Here is a 23271-nt window from a genome sequence, read left to right as displayed (position 1 = left end):
TATATATATATATACCTGTATGATATAAAAGCCAAATATGTCAAATATGGTTTTAAACAAGTCCATAATTTAGCCTCTTGGATTTTTTCCCATGTAATTTTTCTGGTAGGATAAGGGGCATCCAAATTCACTCAAGTGTCTGTATGGTCTGAGGATTAGGAGCCCGGATCTTAAGGAAAGGTGGGGGGAGGGAAATCAAACACAATCCAAATCTGTGTCTGGATGGAGTAGGCATCCCTTCTCAGTGCTCTGGTGGGCTTTGGAAGGAGAGTCTCCTCCAGCGTTGCATTAGGTCAGCATTCATCTCGGTTCAGAAAGAATTGTATTGAGCACTAAGGGGGTGACATCAGCTTCTGTGACTATGTGTAACGCCTGTAGATATTTGAGAGCAGAACAGTAAAAGGAGGCTGTAGAGTAAGGAGGAAAGAGAGTAAGGCTTTCTAGAAAGGCAGTTCCTTCCATTTTTGGTTCAAGCAAGCTGGTTTTTCCATAGCAAGATGGAGGAACGGAGAGAATGTTCATTTTTCTAACTTTGTTTTTAAACAGATTTTTCCTTATACACAATTCTGTATTGATTACAGTTTGCAGGAAATGTGTGTGTCATGTTGTTGAGCTGGGCTTTAAAACTGATTGGCAGCATCTTGTCTCCTGTGATCCTTAATCTTCTTAGTGCCTACTGCTCTAGAGCCTCATTTCTGTAAATATCTGTGGTATATTGGTAGGTTATTGCCACCCTGTGGCCATAATGGCACACACAAGAATAAGCACCATGAGCATAAGATATGAAATGAGTGACATGTAAATCATTGCCCCCTTTTTTTCTCTTTAAGGGTCTGCCAAATGAACAGTGGAGAGTAACATTTCTCAACGAGCATTATGCACTGTGTGACACATATCCTTCTCTTTTGGTGGTGCCATATAATGCTACAGATGAGGATCTCAAGAAAGTTTCTGCTTTTAGATCCCGATGCAGAATACCAGTAAGTAACATTAAGTTTTAAAGTTTTACAACATTTGCTCTGTATGGCCAAGAATTCTTAACTTCTCCTGTAGAACAAAAATGTTCTTTATTAATCCAGTGTAGGAGCTGAATAGAACCTAAAGTTAGTCATAGAAATAAAAAGCCTGAAGCATTGAACTGAGCATGCCACCAGCTGTCAAGAGGAAAACACAACACTTCAGTGGGGGGGTCCGCCCGTTAGCTGTTAGGGTTAAATGGCTGTAAGCGAGGAGAAGTGAAATGGACAGGTTAAATGGCTTGCGGCTATTTAACCCTTCCTTTGTAATCCCCCCCTTGAGAAAGGCAGCTTGAGAGCTCACGTCTAAGATGGGAAGTGAGCTCTCATAAAATCCATTAAAGTTCTGGCTGTTCCTCTCTTACGTACTTCCATCTCAGTCTCTAGCATGGCATGTTCTCTCTCTCTTAGTTATAGCTAAATAATTACAAAACTGGATGGCACAGTGTTGCAGTATTGATACCGGAACTCCTCTAAGGATGGTTCCGAAGGCCCAACTCTGTCTTATGTATGGCAGTGGGCGTGCGTGAGTAATTTACCCGTGTATACAGAGGGCAGATTTCGGAAAACGAACGCTCCTATTTCCCAGGAATTGAGACAACACACTAGGTTTTAATGAATAAATGTTGTCTTTACTAAGTAGTTCTCAAGCACACGAAAAACAGATACATCCACAGATTCACTCAAATTCCTTTAGTTCACAGCAGGTACAGAAAACAAATAGTATTGAAAATAATAACTTCAACAAACAATGGGGTAACACAGAAGGATAGCGCTTATACTTATCTGAGTTCCAGTTGAGAAGAAATATCCTCGGTAGCGAGAATGGGGACAAAAGCAACTTTAGGGACTCTATAAACACACGGAATGGTCCTGCCAGACACGTGCGGGTTCTCTGGTCACGACTCCAGAGAACGCTTCAAGAATCACCTGCAGTACACTTAAGTTACAAAGGTGAAAGTATTAGGGAAGGTGGGTTAACCAGAGAAACAAAGGCTGTGTTTCTCTTTTTAAAACCTAGTTTTGGGGGTTGGCTTAAGGCCAATCTATACCTAATATCCGTCCCCTTCTCTATGTCTATAGGTCTGACGGGTTGTGACGTTCTACCTAGAGGGAAGGGGGCAATATTCAAATTCTAGCCTAACTTCAAAGAGGAGCCATGTGGCAAGGTGTCAAAGTTGTATTCCCATGGCAACCTTTGACTTGCAGAGATGCCTGGTCCATGAAGGCAATAACGGATGTTGTTCTTTGTGATGCCAAACCAGATAGGGAGGGTTACTTGTGATTCCAAAGATCTATAATGGTGGGAAACCTGTTGTTCTTCCAAGTTCCCAAGCTGAGCTTAATGGCGATTGTCTTCTCTGTCCCAAGGCACGCCGGGAAGGTGCGGGTATGCACGTGTTCATTAGCATAGGCAGCACAAGCCTTGCTCATCCAGATGCAGGCATGAGGTGCAAAGCAAGCAATTCAAAACACAGCAATTCCCCTATCCCACATGCAGAAATGCAGAGACATTTTACAGACATACAGCATCATCATAGCTCAGATAATACATATAAAAGCACACATGATAACATTATCCTGGGAAGGACCATTGAAAGGCCTAAAGTTGGAAACTGGCAAACTTGCACTTACCTCAGATTCAAGCTCTTGCACCCATGCCGGTAGGAACCCTGCTGGATTAGACCAGCGGTCCATGTTGTCCAGTATCTTGTTTCCCTTAGTGGCCTACAAGAAGGGCGCAGAGGCCGAGCCCCTTGCCCACTGGTGTTTACTGTGTCCCTTTGCTGAAGATAGTTCTTAAACGTATCTGTTCCCTTGGCTGAGCATGAGCAAAGGGTGACATGTATTCAACTGTGTGAACTGATTATTGTTGGATGCACTATTAACTCTTATTAAGTGGAGCTATTAACAAAATGTTGCCATTTTCAGGGCCCTTTAAGTATCATGTTACTGCTGCGGTGTTTTTTCCTAAAATATTTTATTTATTTATTTATTTATGATTTCGATTTATTATACCGCCCTAACCCCCGTGGGGGTCTCTGGGCGGTTTTACAGAGAGAGTGCTAGTCACAGTTTTGCTCCCTAACTAAGGCCACATTTATTGAGTAGGGGATGGGACTGCCTTCCGACACCCAGTGGTAGTTGATGTTCTTCTATTTACTCGGCTCGGCTCTTCCAGTCAGTTTTTCCCGGCGCGATGGTCCCGGCGCGAAGGCACATGCCTTCCTAAAATAATATTTAGTTTTTTCCTAAAATATAAGGAAGGCACATCAACTCACATCATTTCGGGCTTTCTATGGCTACATGAGTACCGTTCTATGGGCCCATGGTAAAGACTATCCCTTGCCGTTCCTACCACATTTAATGGGCTGCCTGAGTACAAGGGGACTCACAAAGCTAACCTACTGCCAAAGGGAAATTTGTGGGAAACTGCTAGACTCTTAACTGAACATTTTATCTTGTGTGATTAGGTTTTGTCGTGGATACATCCAGAGAACCAGGCAGTCATTGCACGTTCCAGCCAACCACTTGTTGGCATGAGTGGCAAAAGAAACAAAGATGATGAAAGGTATCTGGAAATCATAAGGGAAACTAATGGCCAGATCTCAAAACTGACTATCTATGATGCAAGGCCCAGTGTGAATGCTGTAGCCAATAAGGTAAGCAGGCGTCTTCATAGTATCTTTGATGACAGTTACACCGCAAGGTTGGTTTGTTTGTGACGCTCAATAGTCCTGTAGAAATACTTGGTGGTGGTGGAATTCCACCTGTATTTTTGATCTGGAAATGGTGTTCTGTTGTGCAGTCAGTCTTGAGTGGCTGACCAAAATGTTGTCATTTTTTGTCACTGCCACTAGATGTGCTCCACAGATGCCCTGTATTAGGAATGCAAATCCCTGCTGATTTGGTCATCTCTTGATGCCTGTGGCATCCTCTCAGATTTTATTTCTCTTATTTATTTATTTATTTATTTATTATGGGATTTGTATCCCGCCCTACCCATATGGCCCAGGGCGGCATTTAACATTTCCACTTTGCTTACATCACCACAATCCTGTTAGTCTTAAAGAACTCTTAAAAATACACTTAAAGCTATAAAATACAATTTGAATTAATGCTGAAATTCCAGTAAAGCCTCAAGAAAACCACAGAAAAATAAACAGCCATTTCTCTTCTTGCTCTATGCTTGCCTAAACAGAAATGTCTTATAGCTTTTCAAAGGCTAACAGGCTTAGGCTTTCTGAGCAGTTGGTTTTACCAAATCAGAGTTGCAACATCCCTGATAGCAGAGGACTGGAACAGGGTCCTGCCAGCAGATTTTAAGGCACAGCTGGGCTTGTAAAGGGAGAATTTAACAAACCAGAAAGTGAACTTAAAAAAAATTCACGTATATTAACATATAAAATATTAAAAGTTGTAATAATATTATGTATGAATAGAGATAAACCAATTTTTTTAAAAAAACACATTATGCAGATTTGTGCCTAGTAACTTTTTTCTTTTATATTAGTAGCTTGCTTGAAGCAGCACAAAATAATTCTAATTTCCTCTATCTTTGGAGACAGTGGAAAAAACCACTGTTGTAAAAAAAACCCCTTCTCTGCTGTAAATCCTTAAATGGGAAAAAAAGTTGAAGAATTTCACTGTTGTTTATGAGTAGTTTGGTGGCTGCATTCCTTTCCTCCTGCAATCTGGCTACTCCCTTCGCTTTGTTATTGCTTGGTCCACACCCTGGGATTTCAAAGCCACTCCCACAGCTAAAATTAACTGTCTCTCTTTGCTCCAGACAGACAGCTAGATGGCTCTCTGTAATAGGCTTCTCTATATGGCATAGACAGGCAGGAGCACTTGCATATCTTTTACAGTCAGCAGAACTTGGCTCAGTTTTACTCTAGTGTGGGAAACGGGTTGACAACAAATACCTTGGAAAGTCTGCGCAGAGTTTGCGTAACTCCTCAAGGGTGTGTACATTTTTCTCTTATTCTGAAACACTAGTGGTAGAGCAGACTTTTACAGCTCCGTTTCCCAAGAAGATCATGGAAACTGTGACTGTTTTTCTTTGTAGTGCCATTAATTGCTTCTATATGTGTGTAGCAGAAAGAATAACATTGGGAAGCTAAAATTTGAATAGTAAAAAAAAATTATTGGGAGAAATTGGCATTTAAAATGGAACTGGATGGCCCTGAGGCCTCTTAATTTAGCTAGTGATTTTTAAATCATCTCTGATGTAACCCCCCCCCCCTGTCATTGTGAACCATTGAGGAGTAAACTTGCATCGATGCCAATGTTTCATTTATGTTGTAAGAAAATAGCTTTCTGGTCATGTTATCTTGAAGAAATCCCTGTAAGTTTGTTTCTTTCCCCTCTGAGTATTGATTCATTCTCTTCAGTAGGAAAACATTGTGGAAGGCATCTGAATACGTTCCTGCCTGTCTGAATCAGGTTACTTTTCTCCTGTATGTAAAAGAGAATGGCATTGCATAACCGCTCTGTGCTTCCAGTCTTAAGCGACCCATCACATTCTCCTTCAGAAGATATTGAGGCAATAGTGCTCTGAAGGAAGCTAAGCACTTGCTGCTTCTTTTCCCAGGCAACTGGTGGAGGATATGAAAGTGACGATGCGTATCCCAATGCAGAGCTGTTCTTCCTCGATATCCACAATATTCATGTCATGCGGGAATCCTTAAAAAAGTTGAAGGACATTGTTTACCCGCATGTAGAAGAATCTCATTGGCTGTCCAGTCTGGAGTCCACTCACTGGCTTGAGCATATCAAGGTAAGAATGAATCAAAATAACATTTAAGTGGTGTACTTCTCTCAAAGGCAGACCTGAATTGTGTTCTTAGATCTTGTGATTAAAACTTTCGTGACATTGTGGCAAAATAATTTTTTAAAATATTTTTGTTCTTCTAATTTTCCAGCTAGTTCTGACAGGTGCCATTCAAGTAGCAGACAAAGTGTCCTCCGGAAAGAGCTCTGTCTTGGTTCACTGCAGTGATGGTTGGGACCGCACCGCTCAACTGACATCTCTGGCTATGCTGATGTTGGACAGTTACTACAGAACAATTGTGGGTTTTGAAGTCTTGGTGCAAAAGGAATGGATAAGCTTCGGACACAAGTTTGCATCGGTGAGAGTAAAAACAAGTCTGCCAGCGTCAGTGTGCAAAGCCACTGTCTCGGTATTATTCCCCTATCTGCTGTATGGAGGTGGTGATGCCTTAGAGGGCATTTGTTGGGATTGCCACAGTGTATGTGTGTGGAGCACTTTTGCATGATCAAAAGTGGTTTATAAATGCCAAGTATTATGGTTATTGTGTCTGCTTGTAGGGAGTGACCATGTTAGTTGTGCCCCATGCAACTAGTTCATGGAAGCTTATGCCACAGTAAAACCATTAGTCTTTCATGTGCCACAAGACATTTACTATGCCTGCTATGATTTAGAAGAGTATAAGTAAGAATCCCATTCTACCTGCCTTTGCATCTCCCCTCTTCACCCACCCCTTCAGTCACTCTTCTCGATTCAAATGTTGTTCTGCTACTACAGGCTAACATGACTGTTCACTTGAAGTAATGTATGTGAACCCTGTAAAGCACTATATAAATGCTAAGTAGTATTGTCGCATTGTGCAGCAAGATGATTGTCTTACTTGGGTTGCAGTGCCATTTTAAGGCATGTACGCTACACTCTTCTTTTTTTTTTGCATTTAGTGTCTAATTGTGATGTCTGTTCAGGTGCCTGTGTGTAAAATGTGTTTGTTGACTTCCTCTGGTTGAACTGGGTAGGCTAAAGTTGCTTTGACACTTGGAATTTGTATGCTTTTCTTCAGGAATGTTTTGGTGCTGACATTTTATAGGTCCTTTTGATGTGGCATTTCTGTGTTGATAACAGGGCCCCAGAAAAAGCATTAGCCTGCTTCTTCTCATTCTTAAATTTTAAGACTTGTGTATATTTCATGCTTTAAAGTATTTTTAAAAAGGTATTGTAAACTACTAAAAGGATTAAAGCCATATTTGCCAGTGTCAGATTGTTCTATTACCATTGTTGATTTAACACTGATCTAAAGAATAGTGTTTTGTATTTAGCTATCAAGTACATAAACATGATTTATCTGTGCTATTTTCCCATTAGACCATTAAAGCAAACTTGGACTGTCAAAGCTAACTGTGTTCTTGAGCAGCTTTTCCTAGACCAAAGAGACGTGGCTTTTAAATCCTTGCCTTAAGCAAAACCACATTGCTGTATAGAAGCATAACTCTGAAAATTTGGCAGCTAACCGCTGCTTGAATAATAAACTAACATGCCCTTTGAAAACAGCTCCAAGTCCATTTTAAACCTCCTGTTTGTGCCTTTTAGTTTTGAGTTGTTCAGGCAATGGGGCTGCCATAGAATAAAGGAGCCCTCCCGTTTGGTAAATGAAGTCTGACATTACTAGAATGGTGCTTAATTGTTAAGGAGAACATTTTTTGGAGGGGGGTGAGAGTGATGGTGTGACCACAAGAATTATAGCTGATACTTCATTCCATCTGTGAAACTGATAATGCCCATAAAATTCATTTTCTTAAATGCAGTAGGTTCACCATTTCTTTATTAATATTTTTGAGCATTAAACAAGGAGGAAAAGCTGCAGAGTACATGATGCAACCAAAGGAAAGTGTAAGTGGAACTCTGTCCCCTTGTACACAGTTGGACTTAAAAGTCCAGCATCTCTTAACTGAGGAAAATAAAGGGAATAAATGAACCACAGTGAGACAGTTGTAAAGTTCCCTTATCGATTTCACTAGCAAGGGAAATGCTGCTCAGACCTTACATAACAGATCATCTCTAACTTCAGGATGACACAAGGCTTCATCCTGGATTGTGCATTCTTTATAAATGCATTAATGAAAACCCAGCCATACCTTTGGCCTTTTACCATCATTCAGTTTGTGGAAAATGCAAATTAATAATCAAGAATTTATGATTTGTTGCATCTATGCTATTTCCATGCAGTATAAAGGGGCTTAAAAGTCATCCTTAATGTTCAGCAGAAAGATGAATTATTCCCAAGGACAGAGTTAATTGTTGCAACTGGGGTTTTCTTGATTTCATTCCAGAGAATTGGCCATGGAGACAAAAATCATGCTGATGCTGACAGATCGCCCATTTTCCTCCAGTTTATTGACTGTGTGTGGCAGATGTCTAAGCAAGTAAGTTGTCTTCCCAGAATACAGTATAGTGATATCAGTTACAAAAGAGTACTCTTATATTTACATCATTCTGGTTAGGCCTCTGTAAATTGTTTGGGAATTTTCTTAAATAATTGACTAACTCTGCTGCAGTGGCTCCAGTGGTTAAGACGCTGAACTGCAGGGTGCGGAAGGTCAGTAGTTCAGCAGTTCGAGACCCGGGTGCCGCATGATGGAGTGAGCTCCCATCTCTAGTTCCAGCTCCTGCCAACCTAGCAGTTCAAAAGCAAGAAATTGCAAGTAGATAAATAGGTACCACTTCGGTGGGAAGGTAACAGCATTCCGTGCACCTTGGTGTTTAGTCATGCCGGCCACATGACCATGGAAACGTCTTCGGACAGCGCTGGCTCTTCGGCTTTGAAACGGAGATGAGCACCGGAAACCCTAGAGTCGGATTCGACTGGCTTTTGAGCAAGGGAACCTTTACCTTTAACTCTGCAAAGTAAGCTATGAATCTCTGGGGCACAAACCAAAGTTGTCTTGCATGATAAAGCAACTAATGGAGGTTTGATCCAGCCATTTCAATACCCAAGCAAGTGCTGCCCAGTAAAACAGATTGTTGCTGCTCAGTAATAAAAGTTTCTCATTTTTAATGTATTTATCGTCCACCCGTCTACAACGGACTTAGGGCAACATAATTTGATGTGTATTTTTAAATGGATTTCATTGATTTGAACGTTTTCTTCCCATAGTTTCCTACAGCTTTTGAATTCAATGAGCAATTTTTGATTACTATTCTGGATCACTTGTACAGCTGTCGCTTTGGTACATTCTTGTATAGTTGTGATTCCGTAAGAGAAAGAGAGGTAAGTATGATATGGTGTGACACAAAAGCTGCATGTCTTTAATCATCAATTTATTTAATTTTCAACATGGCACAATCTATGGCAGCTTAAGTTTGGAAACTGGAGCCATGAACAGACAAGACAGATCTTTCTGCAACCTTGAGAAAAGCACCAGGCTTGCAGAAAAGTCTGAAATTTAAATGAGGGCGATTTTGGCCTTTGGAGGGGAGGACTCATCGGGGCCAGGCCCAGCAGCACCTTTTGGGCAACTTGCTACCACCTGACTTGCATGAGTCACCCAGACTACGATGCTTGCTGCTGTTCAACAACAGCCACCTTATAAAAGCCCATATGGTGTAATAGTTAAGAGTTTTGGACTAGGAGTTGGGAGACCTAGGTTTGAATTCCCAGTCAGCCATGCAGACTCACCTGACCTGCCTGACCTGCTTCACAGAGTTGTTGTGACAATAAAATGGAGGTGAGGAGAATATGTTGCTTTGGGCCATTGTGAAAAAAGGTGGGGTACAAATGAAGTAAATAAACAATCAGAACATCTGAAGATTGGGGCAGATAAAAGGTTGGTAGGTGGGAAAAAGAAAAGGAAGCAAGGAAAAGTGAGGATATGGAGACTGCCAGGTGAAGGAAAAAGGAAATAGTGTGGGGGGTATATGGGGAAAGTGAGGTCCCCCCCCCCAAGTCCTCGCAGATTCTCCACTGTACAACTGGGTCATGCCTAGTGGCCAGCACCATGCAGAGTTTTCCAGGGGGAGGAAAAGCTTAAAACGGGTAGGGGAGAAATGGGTTGACTGGTGGGTAGGAAGGAGAGAAGGAAGCAGGAAAAGGGGGAAGGCTATAGGGGTTTTCAGGGGAAAGAAATGGAATGGTGGAGGGGAAAATGAGATGCCCCATGCGGTTTTCCTAGTTGTTTTACTATAAAACAACAAGAAATAAGGAGGAACAAGGTGCAAGGAAGAATAGTTTCTTTGATCTAAAAGTTCAAATAAACTACTCTCCTTTGCACTTATTTCCTCTTTCTCCTACTCACCAGTGTGGCCTTATTTTCTTCTTGATTACTATAAAACAGTACATTCCACATCGGTATATTTGCTAGCAGAGCTGGGTGAAACAAATAATAATGGAATATTTGCTAAAACGAGTTAGTTACTTACGTGCAATTTAAAGTCTGTTGAAAAGCTTCTTTATTGATTAGCCAACCCTTCCTCCAAGGAAGAGTGTATATGGTTCCCTCCTTCACATTTTATCCTTGTAACGATCCTGTTTGCTAGGTTAGGTTGAGAGTGCATCAGGATCACGTTTTGCTCTTTATCGAAGTGTATGGCTTGTATACTTTTAATTATACTTGATACTGGCTAGGCTATTTGAGAGGCTTGTGCAGAAGTTCAGTTCACACAAAATGGGAGCCTGCCAACCATGTGAATAAGGAGCACATGGTCCCTGTGATGCACCCAGTATGCGCAATTGCTGTAGTGTGTGAATCGGATGATGCATGGATTTTCCATCTGTGAACCGGACTTGTGTGTATGGTGGAAAATTGCCTATGGAGAAATCCCTGTGTTGCCCCATTGACACAATACAGTGGTTGTATATGTTGGGTGCACGGTGGGAACTGAGTGCTTCTGATATACACGTTGGTAGGCTTCCAGTTTGCATGAAAGTAATATCTGTACAAGCCTTGAAGTGTAAAAGCCACCAAGACAAACTGTAATATTGTGTGTGAAAATTAGAAATTAATGTTATTTATTTTGCTTTGCAGAAGTTGAGTGAAAAAACTGTATCACTGTGGTCACTGATCAACAGTGCAAAATCAAAGTATACCAATCCCTTTTATACAAAAGAATTGAATCGTGCTCTTTATCCTGTTGCGAGTATGCGCCACTTGGAACTCTGGGTCAATTATTACATTCGGTGGAATCCGAGGATTAGGCAACAAGTAAGCAACTATAAAAGAAGAGGGGAGGTTATATTAGAGGGCTAATATTTCTTGCATGGAACTTTATAGAGCTGTAAACTGTTTCTTCTATAAACAAAGACAAATTGACATAAAGGCAGCTTAGAAAAATAGAAAATACATCAGGCTCATGAACAAATGGCTGAAATAACATCTAGAATTTTATCATATTATCATTGGCTGTTTTTATAATTCAGCAGTAGATCAAAACCTAAAGATAGTTAGAACACTTATCTGATACATTTATGCATTTCCTTTCTGCCACTGCATTCAAAGCCATTTACAATTCAAAACAATACCTATAGTACAATAAGTACCATATAAAAGGAAAAGGGAAGAGGAAATCAAGGAAATATAGCTGTCTGGGTAAGTTGTATAGCTGTTGCTAGTGGCCTGATGGGAACTGTTCTGTGAGAGGAAGAGCCCAGATGGCAGTTTATTCTAGATGCACCGATGGAGAATGGTCTTTCTCTCATCTTTCCTTTGATGCAGCCAGGAGGAATGGTGGATGATAAAGGAAGCTGGCTTGAGCTGAATCTCTGTACAAAATGTACTTGAAAATGTGTCAGACCTATGAAATGCAAAATCTGAAACATTTATATAGTGCAAAATATTGGAACATCTATTTTAAGGATGTTCCTGCAGCACTAGGGCTTCTACTCATGGAAGACCAGCATCTTTCAATGAGTTGAAAAGCACCTAGTGCCAGAAGAAAGTGCTGCTTAGTGGAGGGCCACTTTCCACAATGAACAAAAATACACACAAACCGAAGCAAAGCTTAGGTTCCATGCCCATTCTGTAAGATGCTAATAATTTTGATAAAGATAAAAATCCTGTTGAATGAATGAAATGGAATATGTACATTATTAAAAATTAAATGGTGTTGGAAAGTGCCTTCACGCTGCAGCTGACTTATGGTGAACCCGTAGGGTTTTCAAGGCAAGAGACACTCAGAGGTGGTTTGCAGTTGCCTGCCTCTGTGTAGCAACCCTGGACTTCCTTGGTGGCCTCCGATCCAACTATTAACCAGGGCCAACCCTGCCTAGCTTCCAAAATCTGACAAGATCAGTGTAGCCTGGGCCATCCAGGTCAAAAAGTAAATGGGAGTCACAGTTTAAAATGAAAAGTCTTGACTACTAAAAACATGTCTAAAAGTAAAAATTGTTATTGCCCTTCAAAAAAGCTCAAGTAGTTCTGACAGGAGGTAGTTCTGTAGCCATTTACTACAGCAGAGTCCTCGCACTGGGAATATGGATGCTTGTGGTTTATGTTAACCTACATAGTCTACAACCTACAGATAATCTTATTTGGTCCTATGAGGCAGAGAAGTGCTGACTTCAGATATGCACAGACACACACAAAAACCAGTTGCAGGGTCCATCAGCCAGAACAAATTACAAAATTGTAGCTTGAAGGCAGAGTCCAGCAGTGCAAAGTGTAGAAGCCCAGAGTATTCTGTTCATCAGGGTACAGTACATCTACTGCCATGTTCTTGCAAGCTTCCTGCCACACGCGATATGGGTTACCACAGATCAATCTACATTGTCTAAAGTCCAACTGTGTCACAAGCAGAAAGCAAGAGCTTAAAGGTAATTACAGTGTGGAAACCGCAAATGGGTAAGTAAGACCCGCTGCTGCAGGCTTTGGTGAAGCCATGTTTGTACCACACCCCCAAGCAGTAAGTGGGCCATTTGCTGCATTCTCTGACCTGCTTTGCCCTACGTAGCCAGGCAAGCTCCTTCTCCTTGCCTGGTCTGTATATGTGGGCTGTGTGCACAGAGGGAACATATGAAGGTGGGGGAACGAGGAGCTGGAGCAACTAAAGCAAGAATGGCTGCTGGGTTCACCAGGGTTCTGTCCACTATGATTATTGTTCTGCTTGCCCATTGCACGGGGTATCATTGCCTTTTGTGACTTTTAATGAAGTGTATTGGAGCCAGTCAAGTGAGTGCATTTATCCTAAATCTGGGATAACTCGCAAGCTGCTGTTTGAATAATATTCCATTAATGATTACACACAGTCGAGCTGTGAGTTACTGTAGGGATAACTGTGTGTAAAGTCTGACCAACTATACTGTGACTTTAATTTAAAAGTTAAAGCTCTCTGTAAATTTAGATTCCAGCTAGATTAATGAGATACTGCTGCTTCAGACCTGGGGTAATCCCAGACACAGCCAGTGTTGTGCCTGCATTAAGATCTGGAGATGCCTTTGCTGTGGTTTAAAGACCAAGTCCAAGTTAAATGGCTGCATGATTTTGTAGTAACAATGAAATGTAGATGAATGTTTCTCAGGAGATTTATCCACAAACTAAGGGGATCTGTTTCAGCTTACATACTGTTCTGTATTTTAAGATGGCACCATTTGCAAGTAATAAATCACTTACAATCATGTATATAGGTGAGATCCCTGGCTCAGAACTAGGGCCTTATTTAAGGTGCAAGTCTGTGAGTAGGCCATTAGAGAGGTGCTAGATATTGTACTGATTCAAGGAAAGCATATGTCTAAGTCATTTGTGTGCTCTCAGTAAATGTTTATGGTAGGTGCTTCTCCCCTCACAGCGAGATGAGTGAACTGTTCCCATGTCTGGAATTTGCATCTTCCTGTATGGAGTTTGCATCTTCCTGTATAACTCCATCTGTGTCCCTGCTTTGGAGGAACATCTGAAGCCATACAGAGGCAAGCTTGCATCACAGAAATGTGCTTAGGAGCAAGAGTTTTTAGAACTCTTAGGGTTAAATGTCACCCATCCCTTTTTCTGCTTCTTCATTGAGCCCTGTGGTTTCCTTGAGGTTGCTCTGGGAGCTTTCCACTTTTCTATTGCTGGTTAGCTGTTTTCAAAGCAGATCCTCTTGGCAGAAAAATATGGTACACACTTGGTGCTGCTTATCCTTGAGATTTGGAAGAACAGCTGGGAGCAAAAAGAAAAGAGAGCGTCTCTGTTTGACAAACAGGCTTTATCAGTGAGCCACTAGAAAGGAGCAGCAGTCTTAAGACAGTGCTTTCCTGTAGTGGCTCCAATATTATTTACAGCGCTTTAAGGGCTGGAAGAAAGCCAGATAAGTGTCCTGTACATCTTTCAGAGTTGTGGCCACTGTAAATCTTGTATGTTTATTTTAGAAGATCTTCCTGGATAAGGAGTGTATTTTAGAAAAGTGAAAGTACAAATTAATTTACTGGGGAAATTAGTCACATTTTATTTGTTTTAGCCACAGGCCATCGCAAGGAGACCCAACCATAATTCAAAAACAGGGAAAACTAAATCTTTTACAGCAGATGGTATAGTGGGACTCCCCAGTTGTAGCTATCACAGAGATAGATTGTTTGCTTGATTGCATTTGCTTTTATTTGGCTTGGTGGTGAGTGGGTTGAAAGAAAGGGGATGGAGAAAATGCACACTGGGTTCATGTCTGCCTTCTTGGACAGTCAGCACAAAAGATACTGGCAAAATTGAAGGCTTTGGAAGTGGCTTCACATTTCGGGAATTATGAAACTGGAAGGCTGTTTGTCCTGTAGTGATAGAGCTCGTGCTTTTCCTCAGGGGAAATGATTTCTTAATATGGTGATATACAGTGCCACAAGTGTAATATGGTGATATACAGTGCCACAAGTGTTTGGGCCATTTCAGCCTAACAGCGGACAGGCGCTGCCAGCCTTTTAACCCTTCCTGAGTGTTTCCCCACCTTCTCCTGGCCGGGGCTTGCTGCTGGCAGGAGAAAAGGCGGACCTGAACTGGCCAGTTCAGTTTGGGCATTTTTTGCTTGGTTTGGGGTTCAGTTCAGGGCTGCCCTGAACCAGAATTTTTGTGTTCGTGCCCAGGGCCGGCTCGCCCGCTAGGCGAACTAGGCCTTCGCCTAGAGCGCGAGCCAGCCGGTAGGGCGCAGGAGAAGAAGCAGGGGCGGCCGCTGACGCCTGGCCAGCAGCTGGGAGGAGCTCTGCCGCCCAGCTGCAACCTGCAGGAGGAGGACGCGCGGAGGTGGCGTGTTCGAGTTCGAGTTGTGTTCGAGTTGTTGAATAAAGCTGAATCTTTGCTGAATCACTCTCCGACTACTTTGTTAAGCGAGCGACTTAACATTTGCCATTACCTGCCTCTGCATAGCGACCCTGGACTTCCTTGGTGGTCTCCCACCCAAATACTAACCAGGGCCAACCGTGCTTCACTTACAAGATCTGAGGTAGTTTGCCATTGCCTGTCTCTGGCCCCGGTCACACGAAAGGTTTTGGGCCGGGAAAGAGATGGATCGGGGGCGGAGCAAATGGGCGCGATCCCACTGCAACATCTGTGAAACGTTGTGCACCCATCCCTGATCCGGCCCTTCAGGCCGAAAAGCCGCATCTAAAATAAACCACCTACAGAGGTGGACTTACCAGCACGGCCGCATCAAGCGCGGCCATGGGATCGCTCCCCCCCAGACCCGTCCACCCTCCAGCCAGGCGAATGACTGCACTGTGTCTTTAAAAGGTCCCAAACTTCTTTCCAAAAGGCCTAGGCGCCTCCGGGGGAGGGGGCAGAGAGGGCCGGGCTGTTTGGGTCACAGAATCCGGGTGCGGTGGGGGAGAGAGAGTGGCTGCCTGTTCCCGACCCTGCTGTGGCTCCTCCAGGGCGGCATCGATCCCCTCGTTTCTCCCAGCCACCCGCTTCCGCTCGCCTGGCTCCGGCGTGGATCATTTTGAATCTGCTTCTCCTCCCCTCCCTCCCTCCCCCCTCCCTGCACCCGCTTGAAACAGCTGGTGTTCCAAGGGAAAGAATAGCAAACATCCACCCGGGCTGATCAGAACACAGTCGAAGAAGGGGCCCCTCCCCCCGCCGCAGCCGGGCAGGAGAGGATGAGAAAGGCGGCAGCAGCAGCTGGGAGGAGGAGGGGGCGTGCTGGGGACGCACAGACCCTGACCCCACACACCGCCCGCCACGGGGAAAGGACGCCCAGAGGCGTCTCCAGGCCCCGCCGGGAGGTTGGCATCTGCACTCGCCTAGAGCGCAAGACAACCTCAGGCCGGTCCTGTTCGTGCCCATCCCTAGAAATATCAATGTCACAAAATGACTGACTCGTATGATTTTTAAAAGTCCTGACCAGGATTTGATGTACCACTTCTGCTTATCCTGATTTATGGAAGGTTAGGACCATTGTTTATATGTTTGAGATGGGATGTGGTAAAAATAGCAACACTGCTGTTAACTTAAAGCTAAAACTTTCTCCAAAAAAATGTTCGTGCATACAGAGACTTGCAGATGGAGGTTTCCATTATGTAGAAATTCAGATGTAGTCTTGGTGTATGGCCATTAACACTTAAAAAAACCCCTTTGTACTTTGTCTAGCAGCAGAATCCTGTGGAACAGCGTTACATGGAGCTATTGGCATTGCGTGACGACTACATGAGGCGGCTAGAAGAACTGCAGATAACAAACAATCCAAAACTTTCCAATTCGTCTTCCTCATCCTCTTCCTCGCAGATGATGTCCCATGTGCAAACTCACTTTTGAGGGAGAATGGTTGGCTTTTCTTCTTGGAAACTTGTCATCATAAGTGGTGCTTATTCTGCTGTAATGGACAAGAGAAAACATTGATGCCTTATGTATAGCTTCTTCCTGAACTCTTTGTCCTGTAAAAGAGGGTTTGTACACAAGCAGGCTTTTCAAATGGATTTATGTGCCTTTCAGAACCTATGGCCTGGGAATATTGTTTCTAACTAGCAGTCAGAATATTTTTAAAAGCTCAGTATTTCTCCCTCACCTCCCCTTGCCCTGCACAGACTCCAAATCTATTTAGCTAAACTGCTTTCATTAATAAGTATCACCACGTTAGAGGAGCATGAATTCATTTTCCTCTAGAGGCTTTTTCCTGCACAGACTTAAAATGCATGTTTAATTTCCTATACTGAGTGAAGTGCCATTGATGCTGTTGGGGGCTTTGCACAATGACATGCACACATCTTTGGAGCATCATCCTAGTGAAGTTTGGAGACGAAAGTTAAGTGCAAAGTTGCCTTGTCACAAAAAATACTTTTGAGGAGCAATTACTGTGTGAATTATACTTTCTTACACAGTTGTTGCAATGCTGGCAATAAGCTATCACAACTAAAATTTCCTAAAAATGTGTGCCTATTCAGAGCAGCAGCCTTATTTCCAAAGTAGATTAATATTTGAGATGAGACATATTGGCCTCTGTGTATTTGTGTGTACCCTTGTCCCTTAATGGAGTAGTCTTTAATGAAGTATATTAAATCTATTTACAGAAAATAGTAAGCGCACTGAAAGAGAAATTTTGTAGCTCTTTAGTTTGCTATCTTCATGCAAGTCTCCTGTTAAATTTTATAATTTTTTTCCTTTTAGGAATCTTTTACAAATAGTACAAGCACTTGTGAAGCCAGCACAAACCTTGCAACTTGATATTTTAATTCATATTTTGTGTAGGATTTAATGTTTTAAATGGTATTTGGTCCATTCAGAACATCTTGAAGAATAGGATTTGCAAAGGACTGTTCATAGCTAATGTTATTTTTAAAGTATTGTGGACTCCTTGAGAGTGTTTGCCATTTGTAAATTATTGTACATGTAACTTACAAAATATAAGGTGGCGCGAGGATATTATAGGATAATGTGTAAATTAAATATAAATTTATGAAATATATAGCCTTTTTTGTAAAGTGTAAATATTTTGGGTTTGAAGCTTAAAGTCAGTCCATAAAATGCTATAAATTTCTTAATTTTAGAGGACATTGGAATATTTTAGAAATAGTATTTTTTCATTGCAAGAAAAATGGAGCACATTAATACAGTAAATAGTATATTAAGAAATTTGCACTACCTTCTTCAGGAATAGACTGAAGTAGTTACTAGTAAAAAGTTCAGCCTGCTAATGCATGCTTTTATTTCCACATGGGTTTTGTCCTCTAAATTTCACTCTTTTTGTGACTCTTACCTCTTCTGTATCTCAGTGCACATATAGATGGTTTGTTCTTAAGGGAGACAAATCTGAAATATTAAATACGTAACTTGAATTACAAGGAAACTCACATTTATCCCATCAGCTGGTTTTAAATGGCAGAGAATAACTCTGCAGCTGAGAAACTATGCACTCTCATATAATTGTCTTTTGTTTGCTTGCAATTTTAAATATGCTATTTATCATCACAGCCCTAAAGCATTGTGCTGGTAATATACCCACAAGGAGCGTGTGTGCATTTTGTCTTTTCATTCTGTCATGTACAGACAAATTGATATTTTGCTTGTTTTTACAAAGTAAAACACTTAATGTGCTCAACTGTGGCGTGTGCGCGTGCGCATGTGGACAAATATCGTAAAACCAGTTGAATTCATTTGCCTTCTCATTAGCTGTATGCTATTGATTTATATTGTCGCCATTACAGGTGATACTGCATTTTGATTTTTGTAGCATTAATATTATTTGGGAAAGTGTAACTTGATGAGAGTTCACTTGTTCGTATGTTTTTTTAATACCTGCTTAAGTCATATGAAATAATTAAAAAAAACCCCACTCCTCCTTTATGCCTGTCTTTCTGGGTAACAACAGACTTAATTAAACACTACAGCTGTGTTTTGAAGAAAGACTGCTGAGTTTTAATTCTGTTGAACAGGTAATTTGGAGATTGTCCAGTTTAGTTGTGCCTTTTATGGAGAAACCTCCTAAAGTAGGTGAAATACCCAACAAGTGAAATGGTTCAGGGCTTGCTTGTTTTTACCTTGTATATCTACTTGTTTTCTTCCAATATGCTTGACAGTATTCCTTATCTAAAATTGCTTAATTAGGAAAGTAGCAGGGGTTGCTCAAACCAGAAGTTTGAGACCATTTGGAAAGAGGATCTCCACTCTGGGGTTTTTTTGCAACCAGTATCCTGGGGTAGTTACTTGTTAGCAGGATGGTAACTGGTAGGGAGCTGCTTCCTGCCATGTGTCTTCAGCAACCCAGAAACTCTCATTTATTTACACTGTTGTAGACCCCCAAAGCCTATCCTTCTACCTAACCTGTGCCGGAGGCCTTCCTTTAAAGGGGACAGCAAGCCACTTCTACCCTATGGTGGGTCTCCATCCCCTAGGGTCCTTAAAACAATACAGTGAAATCACATATGCTCTGCTTTAAAAGCAAGCCATAAAATATTTAAATTGTCTGTATTTGGCATACAAGATCAGGGCCTTGAAAGGTAGCTGATTTCCACAAGGGCACTCAAAAGGCCTAGACTCAAATTTGAAGCAAGCTCACCCCTTCATTGGAAGGGCCTCTGTGCTGGAGACAGCAGGAAATTTCCTAGATGGTTAATAATTGGGGAGGGGGGAGAAGGAGCCTGGAATTTCTTTTTATAGAAATAGAATAACAGCCTCGCATACAAACTGAACTTCTGGTATTCAACTGAAAGTTGCTATTGGCTATTATTGCCTAGTAGTTCTACAGTGAAAGCTGCTGAATTGGAAAATAGAATGTAAATAGTTCAGTTTTATACCTGAAGTGACAATGATGAGCGTATCAGGACTGTACCTCCTTGGTGTCATTCAAGCAATTCCTAGGGCTGAGCTGTTGGATTCTGGCAACTAATCAACAGCTTTCTGACTAGCACTCTGATGGTCTAGAAACTACTAAGAAGCCCTCAAGAGGGGGATGCTGATTCCATTCCCTGAACTGGAGGGAGCCTGCCACTCCCCACAAACTAGGTGGGCTCCATTTTACCATTAGCTGGATGGCTACAAGAGGGGCTCATCTGCTGTTTAAAAAAGACCCCCATTTGAGAAATGGTTAATTTTTGGTTTTTTAAAAAAATTAAGAGGTATACCCTGGCTTTTCTCCCTGATGGAGGTCCAAAGATGCTAATAAGATTGCTCTCCCTCCTCCATCTTGTCCTCGTGACAATCCTGTGAGGGAGGTTTATTTAAAACATTTTTATGCCATCTTTCTATCCAGTTATGGTCCACAAGTTGGTGAGCATTCAAACAATTAAACAGAGTTAAAATGATAAAAATTCATTTAAAACACAATGCTGAAGGAGGGCCAATAACGTACTGGGGGGTATGCCAGAGGAAACAGAAAGAAGTCTTCACTGGCTAGCAAAAGACACTGAGAGGGAGACAGATGAATCTCTCTGAACAGGGAGTTCCAGAGTTTTGGTGCCATGATGGAGGGAGGTCCTTTTTCAGGTTGCCAGTGCTACCCATCTAGCCGCAGGTGGTGGGAGCAGTGCCTCCAAAGATGACCAGAATGAGCAGGTAGGTTCATATGGGAGAAGGTGGTCCTTAAGGTATGTTGGTCCCAGGTCATACAAGGCCTTAAAGGTCAATATCAATATCTTGATTTGAGTTTCAGAAGCAAACTTCCACTCCAGTCAACACTCTTGCCACAGCTTTCTGTACCAACTGTGGCTTCCGATCAGTCTTCAAGTGCAGTGTCATGTCAAGCGCATTGAAGATAGATAAAGCTGGGTAGCTGTGTTAGTCTGTCTGTAGCACTGCAGTAACCTAATCTAGATGTTACCAGGGCATGCTTCACAACGGCAAGATCTTCTCTGCCCACAAAGGGCCCTGGCTGGCTCACCAGCCAAAGCTGCTTAAAGGCACCCCTGGCCACCTGCTTATTCAACAGGAGGCCTGGATTCAGGAGCCACCCCCAAGCTACAAACCTGCTCTTTTGGTGGGAGTGCAGCCCCATCCAGAACAGGGGATGACCCACTTCCTGGGTTAGACTGACTGTGTGTGACTGGCCCAGATCACCCACTGAGCTTTCGTGGTAGATTAGGGATTGAAAACGGAGTCTCCCAGATCCTAGTCTGACTCATTAACCTCTGCATAAGCAGTTCTCAACCTTTCATATCTTATGACTGTCAAAGAACCAGGGTTCTGCCATGCCACCATGATAGAAACAAAAAAGCCCACTTTTTGGAGGACATTTATGTGTTTGCAGGCATTCTGTTTTTCTATCTAGCCTGGCAAAATGTCACAGATATGATCTGTGACAAGTAGAGTCTGTAGTGGAAGGCATGTCACACCCAGACTGCTATGTCCCACTGGTGGCACGTGTGTCACCAGCTGAAAAATATGGCACTACACAATGCTCGCTGTACTGATTTGTCACCACAGTTTTAGAAACAGCTGCTCTACAAGCAAATACAGCACTGTTGTCACCATAATTATGGGTACCAAGTCCTGGAAGCTAAAACGGAAACTGTGGGCTGTCAGCTCTGTTATCTGCTTATTCAGGACTGTAGTGGTTATAAGAGGAACGGGATATGAAGTGATTGAAGTGCCCACACTTTTGAATGTGAAAGTCAGTCACCCTTCTTCTCACATGGTAAAACTGAGCTTCCATTGCTGTCAACTAACTAGCCACTTGGCTTTTAGCATTTTTAAGTATTTCTTTCCTGCATGTAAAAGAGGTTACACTGTATGGTTGCCAAGCCCAAGTAGGGCCTGGAGATCTCCCAGGATTACAACTGATCTCCAGACTACAAGATCCGTTCCCCTGGAGAAAATGGCAGCTCTGAAGCGTAGATTCAGTAGCACTATACCTTGTTAAAGTCTCTGCCTTCCCCAGGTTCCACCCCAGAAATCTCCAGAAATTTCCTAAACTGGAGCTGGCAACTCTTTTAAGTTACAATGGTAAGCATCTTTAAGACCACATGCACAAGCACACTTCTTCAGATACAGTGAAACAATTTCCTTAACCATTACATAAAAGAGAAATTGGGGGGGGGGGTTAGTTGCCTGGAAGGGCCAATTAAGGTTAAGAGAGAAACAAATTGGCCTTTCCTGGCAACTACACCTCCCTTTTTATATGTAATGGTTGAGGAAATTCTGTTTCACTGTATCTGAAGAAGTGTGTGTGCTCACAAAAGCTTATCCCTTAAATAAAACTTTTTTGGTCTTAAAGGTGCCACTGGACTAGAACTTTGTTCTACTGCTTCAGATCAACACGACCACCCATCTGGATCTATCAAAGTAAGCATATTTGTGAGCAACGCAAGTGAGGATTTATTGGCTTTTGCCAGAGCTGCTGTGTGGTCCTTTATCACATATGCTGAACGGGGGAACCACAAATGAGAGCCTTCAAAGCCGGGAATACTCCAGATGGGGATCCTGTTTCTTTGTGTCAGAACGACATACAGAAGGCCCAAATGGGTCATTTTAAGTAGTGTCTCATTCCATTCCATTCCATTGATGTCTCCCACACACACACTTTTTGTTTTAGAGCCAGTTTGGTGTAGTGGTTAAGAGCAGTGGACTCGAATCTGGAAAACCAGGTTTGATTCCTCACTCCTCCACATGCAGCCAGCTGGGTGACCTTGGGTCACCATTTTCTCAGAGCAGTTCTCTCAGAGCTCTCTCAGCTCCACCTACCTCGCAGGGTGTCTGTTGTGGGGAGAGGAAGAGGATTGTAAGCCGCTCTGAGACTCCGAGTAAAGGGCGGGGTATAAATCCAATTTCCTCCTCCTCCTCCTAGTATTAGAGTGCTAAGCCTGGTCTCAAATTCCCCGCATCCATAATGTGACATGGCTTGACCCTATCCCACAGGATACAGCGGAGAAAAAAACAATCGTATGTGCCGCCCGCTCTACACCCTCCCTGGAGGCAGGGAAGGAGACCAATGCGGCACAGAGCAGGCAGTCAACGATACACTGCCCTTGCCCATGGATGTTCCATCCTGGCTCGCAGCCCTGGAGAAGCCGTTTTCTTCGTCCTTCGTCGACTTTCGAGTCCCGAACGGTGAGAGAAAACCAATCCGGCGGCTCCCCGTGCCTCTCCCAGCCGGGCCCCAGGACAAGCGTCCCGCCTTCCCCCTGGTGGTGAGTCCGGAGTTGGGCCTGGCCCGCCTTCCCCTCAGCAGCGGCGCCGCCACCGCGGAGGCCTCTGGGTAAGCCATCCGCGCGCTGCTTTCGCCGCCAGGTGACAGTTGGTTGCCCGGCTGTGGCCGCCTCCGCAGGAGCGAGGCCGGGAAGAGGCGCGCTCGCTCTCGCTCTCTCGCGGCGCCCCAAACATGGACGGCAGGGCGGCGGCGGCGGCCGGGCCAGGGCAAGCCGCTATGGAGAGTGGAGGTGGACCCGGACCGGGCCGGAGACCTACTCGCTTGGTGTCTGGGGCGGCGGGGCCAGTGGCAAGCGCCGCGGCGGCAGCGGCTGGGGGGACGATGGCGAGCGTAGCCGGGTCTCGACAGCCCAGCATGGAGACGTTGGACAGGTGAGGAGAAGTCAGCGGGGAGGGGGGGGGGCTTTTCGCTTCAGGAAATTGTGCGTGGGGGGAACAGCCTCCCCCCCCCCCCCCCCGCGCTCTATAA

General features: G+C 43.2%; 2 protein-coding genes across 13 annotated transcripts in view; both read left to right on the top strand.

Annotated features, from left to right (window-relative positions):
• MTM1 (myotubularin 1) overlaps nucleotides 1-17817 on the top strand; it is a 50130-nt gene extending 32313 nt beyond the window's left edge. For 3 of the 4 annotated variants that reach the window (XM_015413121.1, XM_015413113.1, XM_015413107.1), the window contains exons 8-15: nucleotides 831-980; nucleotides 3491-3679; nucleotides 5611-5796; nucleotides 5942-6148; nucleotides 8115-8207; nucleotides 8939-9052; nucleotides 10806-10982; nucleotides 16317-17817. In XM_015413121.1, the coding sequence (XP_015268607.1) occupies nucleotides 831-980; nucleotides 3491-3679; nucleotides 5611-5796; nucleotides 5942-6148; nucleotides 8115-8207; nucleotides 8939-9052; nucleotides 10806-10982; nucleotides 16317-16481 (1281 nt within the window). In that variant the 3' untranslated portion in view covers nucleotides 16482-17817. The remainder of the gene's footprint in view (nucleotides 1-830; nucleotides 981-3490; nucleotides 3680-5610; nucleotides 5797-5941; nucleotides 6149-8114; nucleotides 8208-8938; nucleotides 9053-10805; nucleotides 10983-16316) is intronic. The other variant, XM_015413129.1, reaches the window with a different exon arrangement.
• Nucleotides 17818-22895: 5078 nt separating this feature from the next.
• MTMR1 (myotubularin related protein 1) overlaps nucleotides 22896-23271 on the top strand; it is a 64980-nt gene continuing 64604 nt past the window's right edge. For all 9 annotated transcript variants that reach the window (XM_015413228.1, XM_015413198.1, XM_015413211.1 and 6 more), the window contains exon 1: nucleotides 22896-23174. In XM_015413228.1, coding sequence (XP_015268714.1) covers nucleotides 22975-23174 — 200 coding nt within the window. In that variant the 5' untranslated portion in view covers nucleotides 22896-22974. The remainder of the gene's footprint in view (nucleotides 23175-23271) is intronic.

Source organism: Gekko japonicus, unplaced genomic scaffold (genome assembly GCF_001447785.1).
Source record: "Gekko japonicus isolate JY-2015 unplaced genomic scaffold, Gekko_japonicus_V1.1 scaffold905, whole genome shotgun sequence".
Taxonomy (NCBI): Eukaryota; Metazoa; Chordata; class Lepidosauria; order Squamata; family Gekkonidae; genus Gekko; species Gekko japonicus.
Note: the sequence above shows the minus strand (reverse complement) of the source record. Positions and strands in the feature narration are given on the sequence as shown.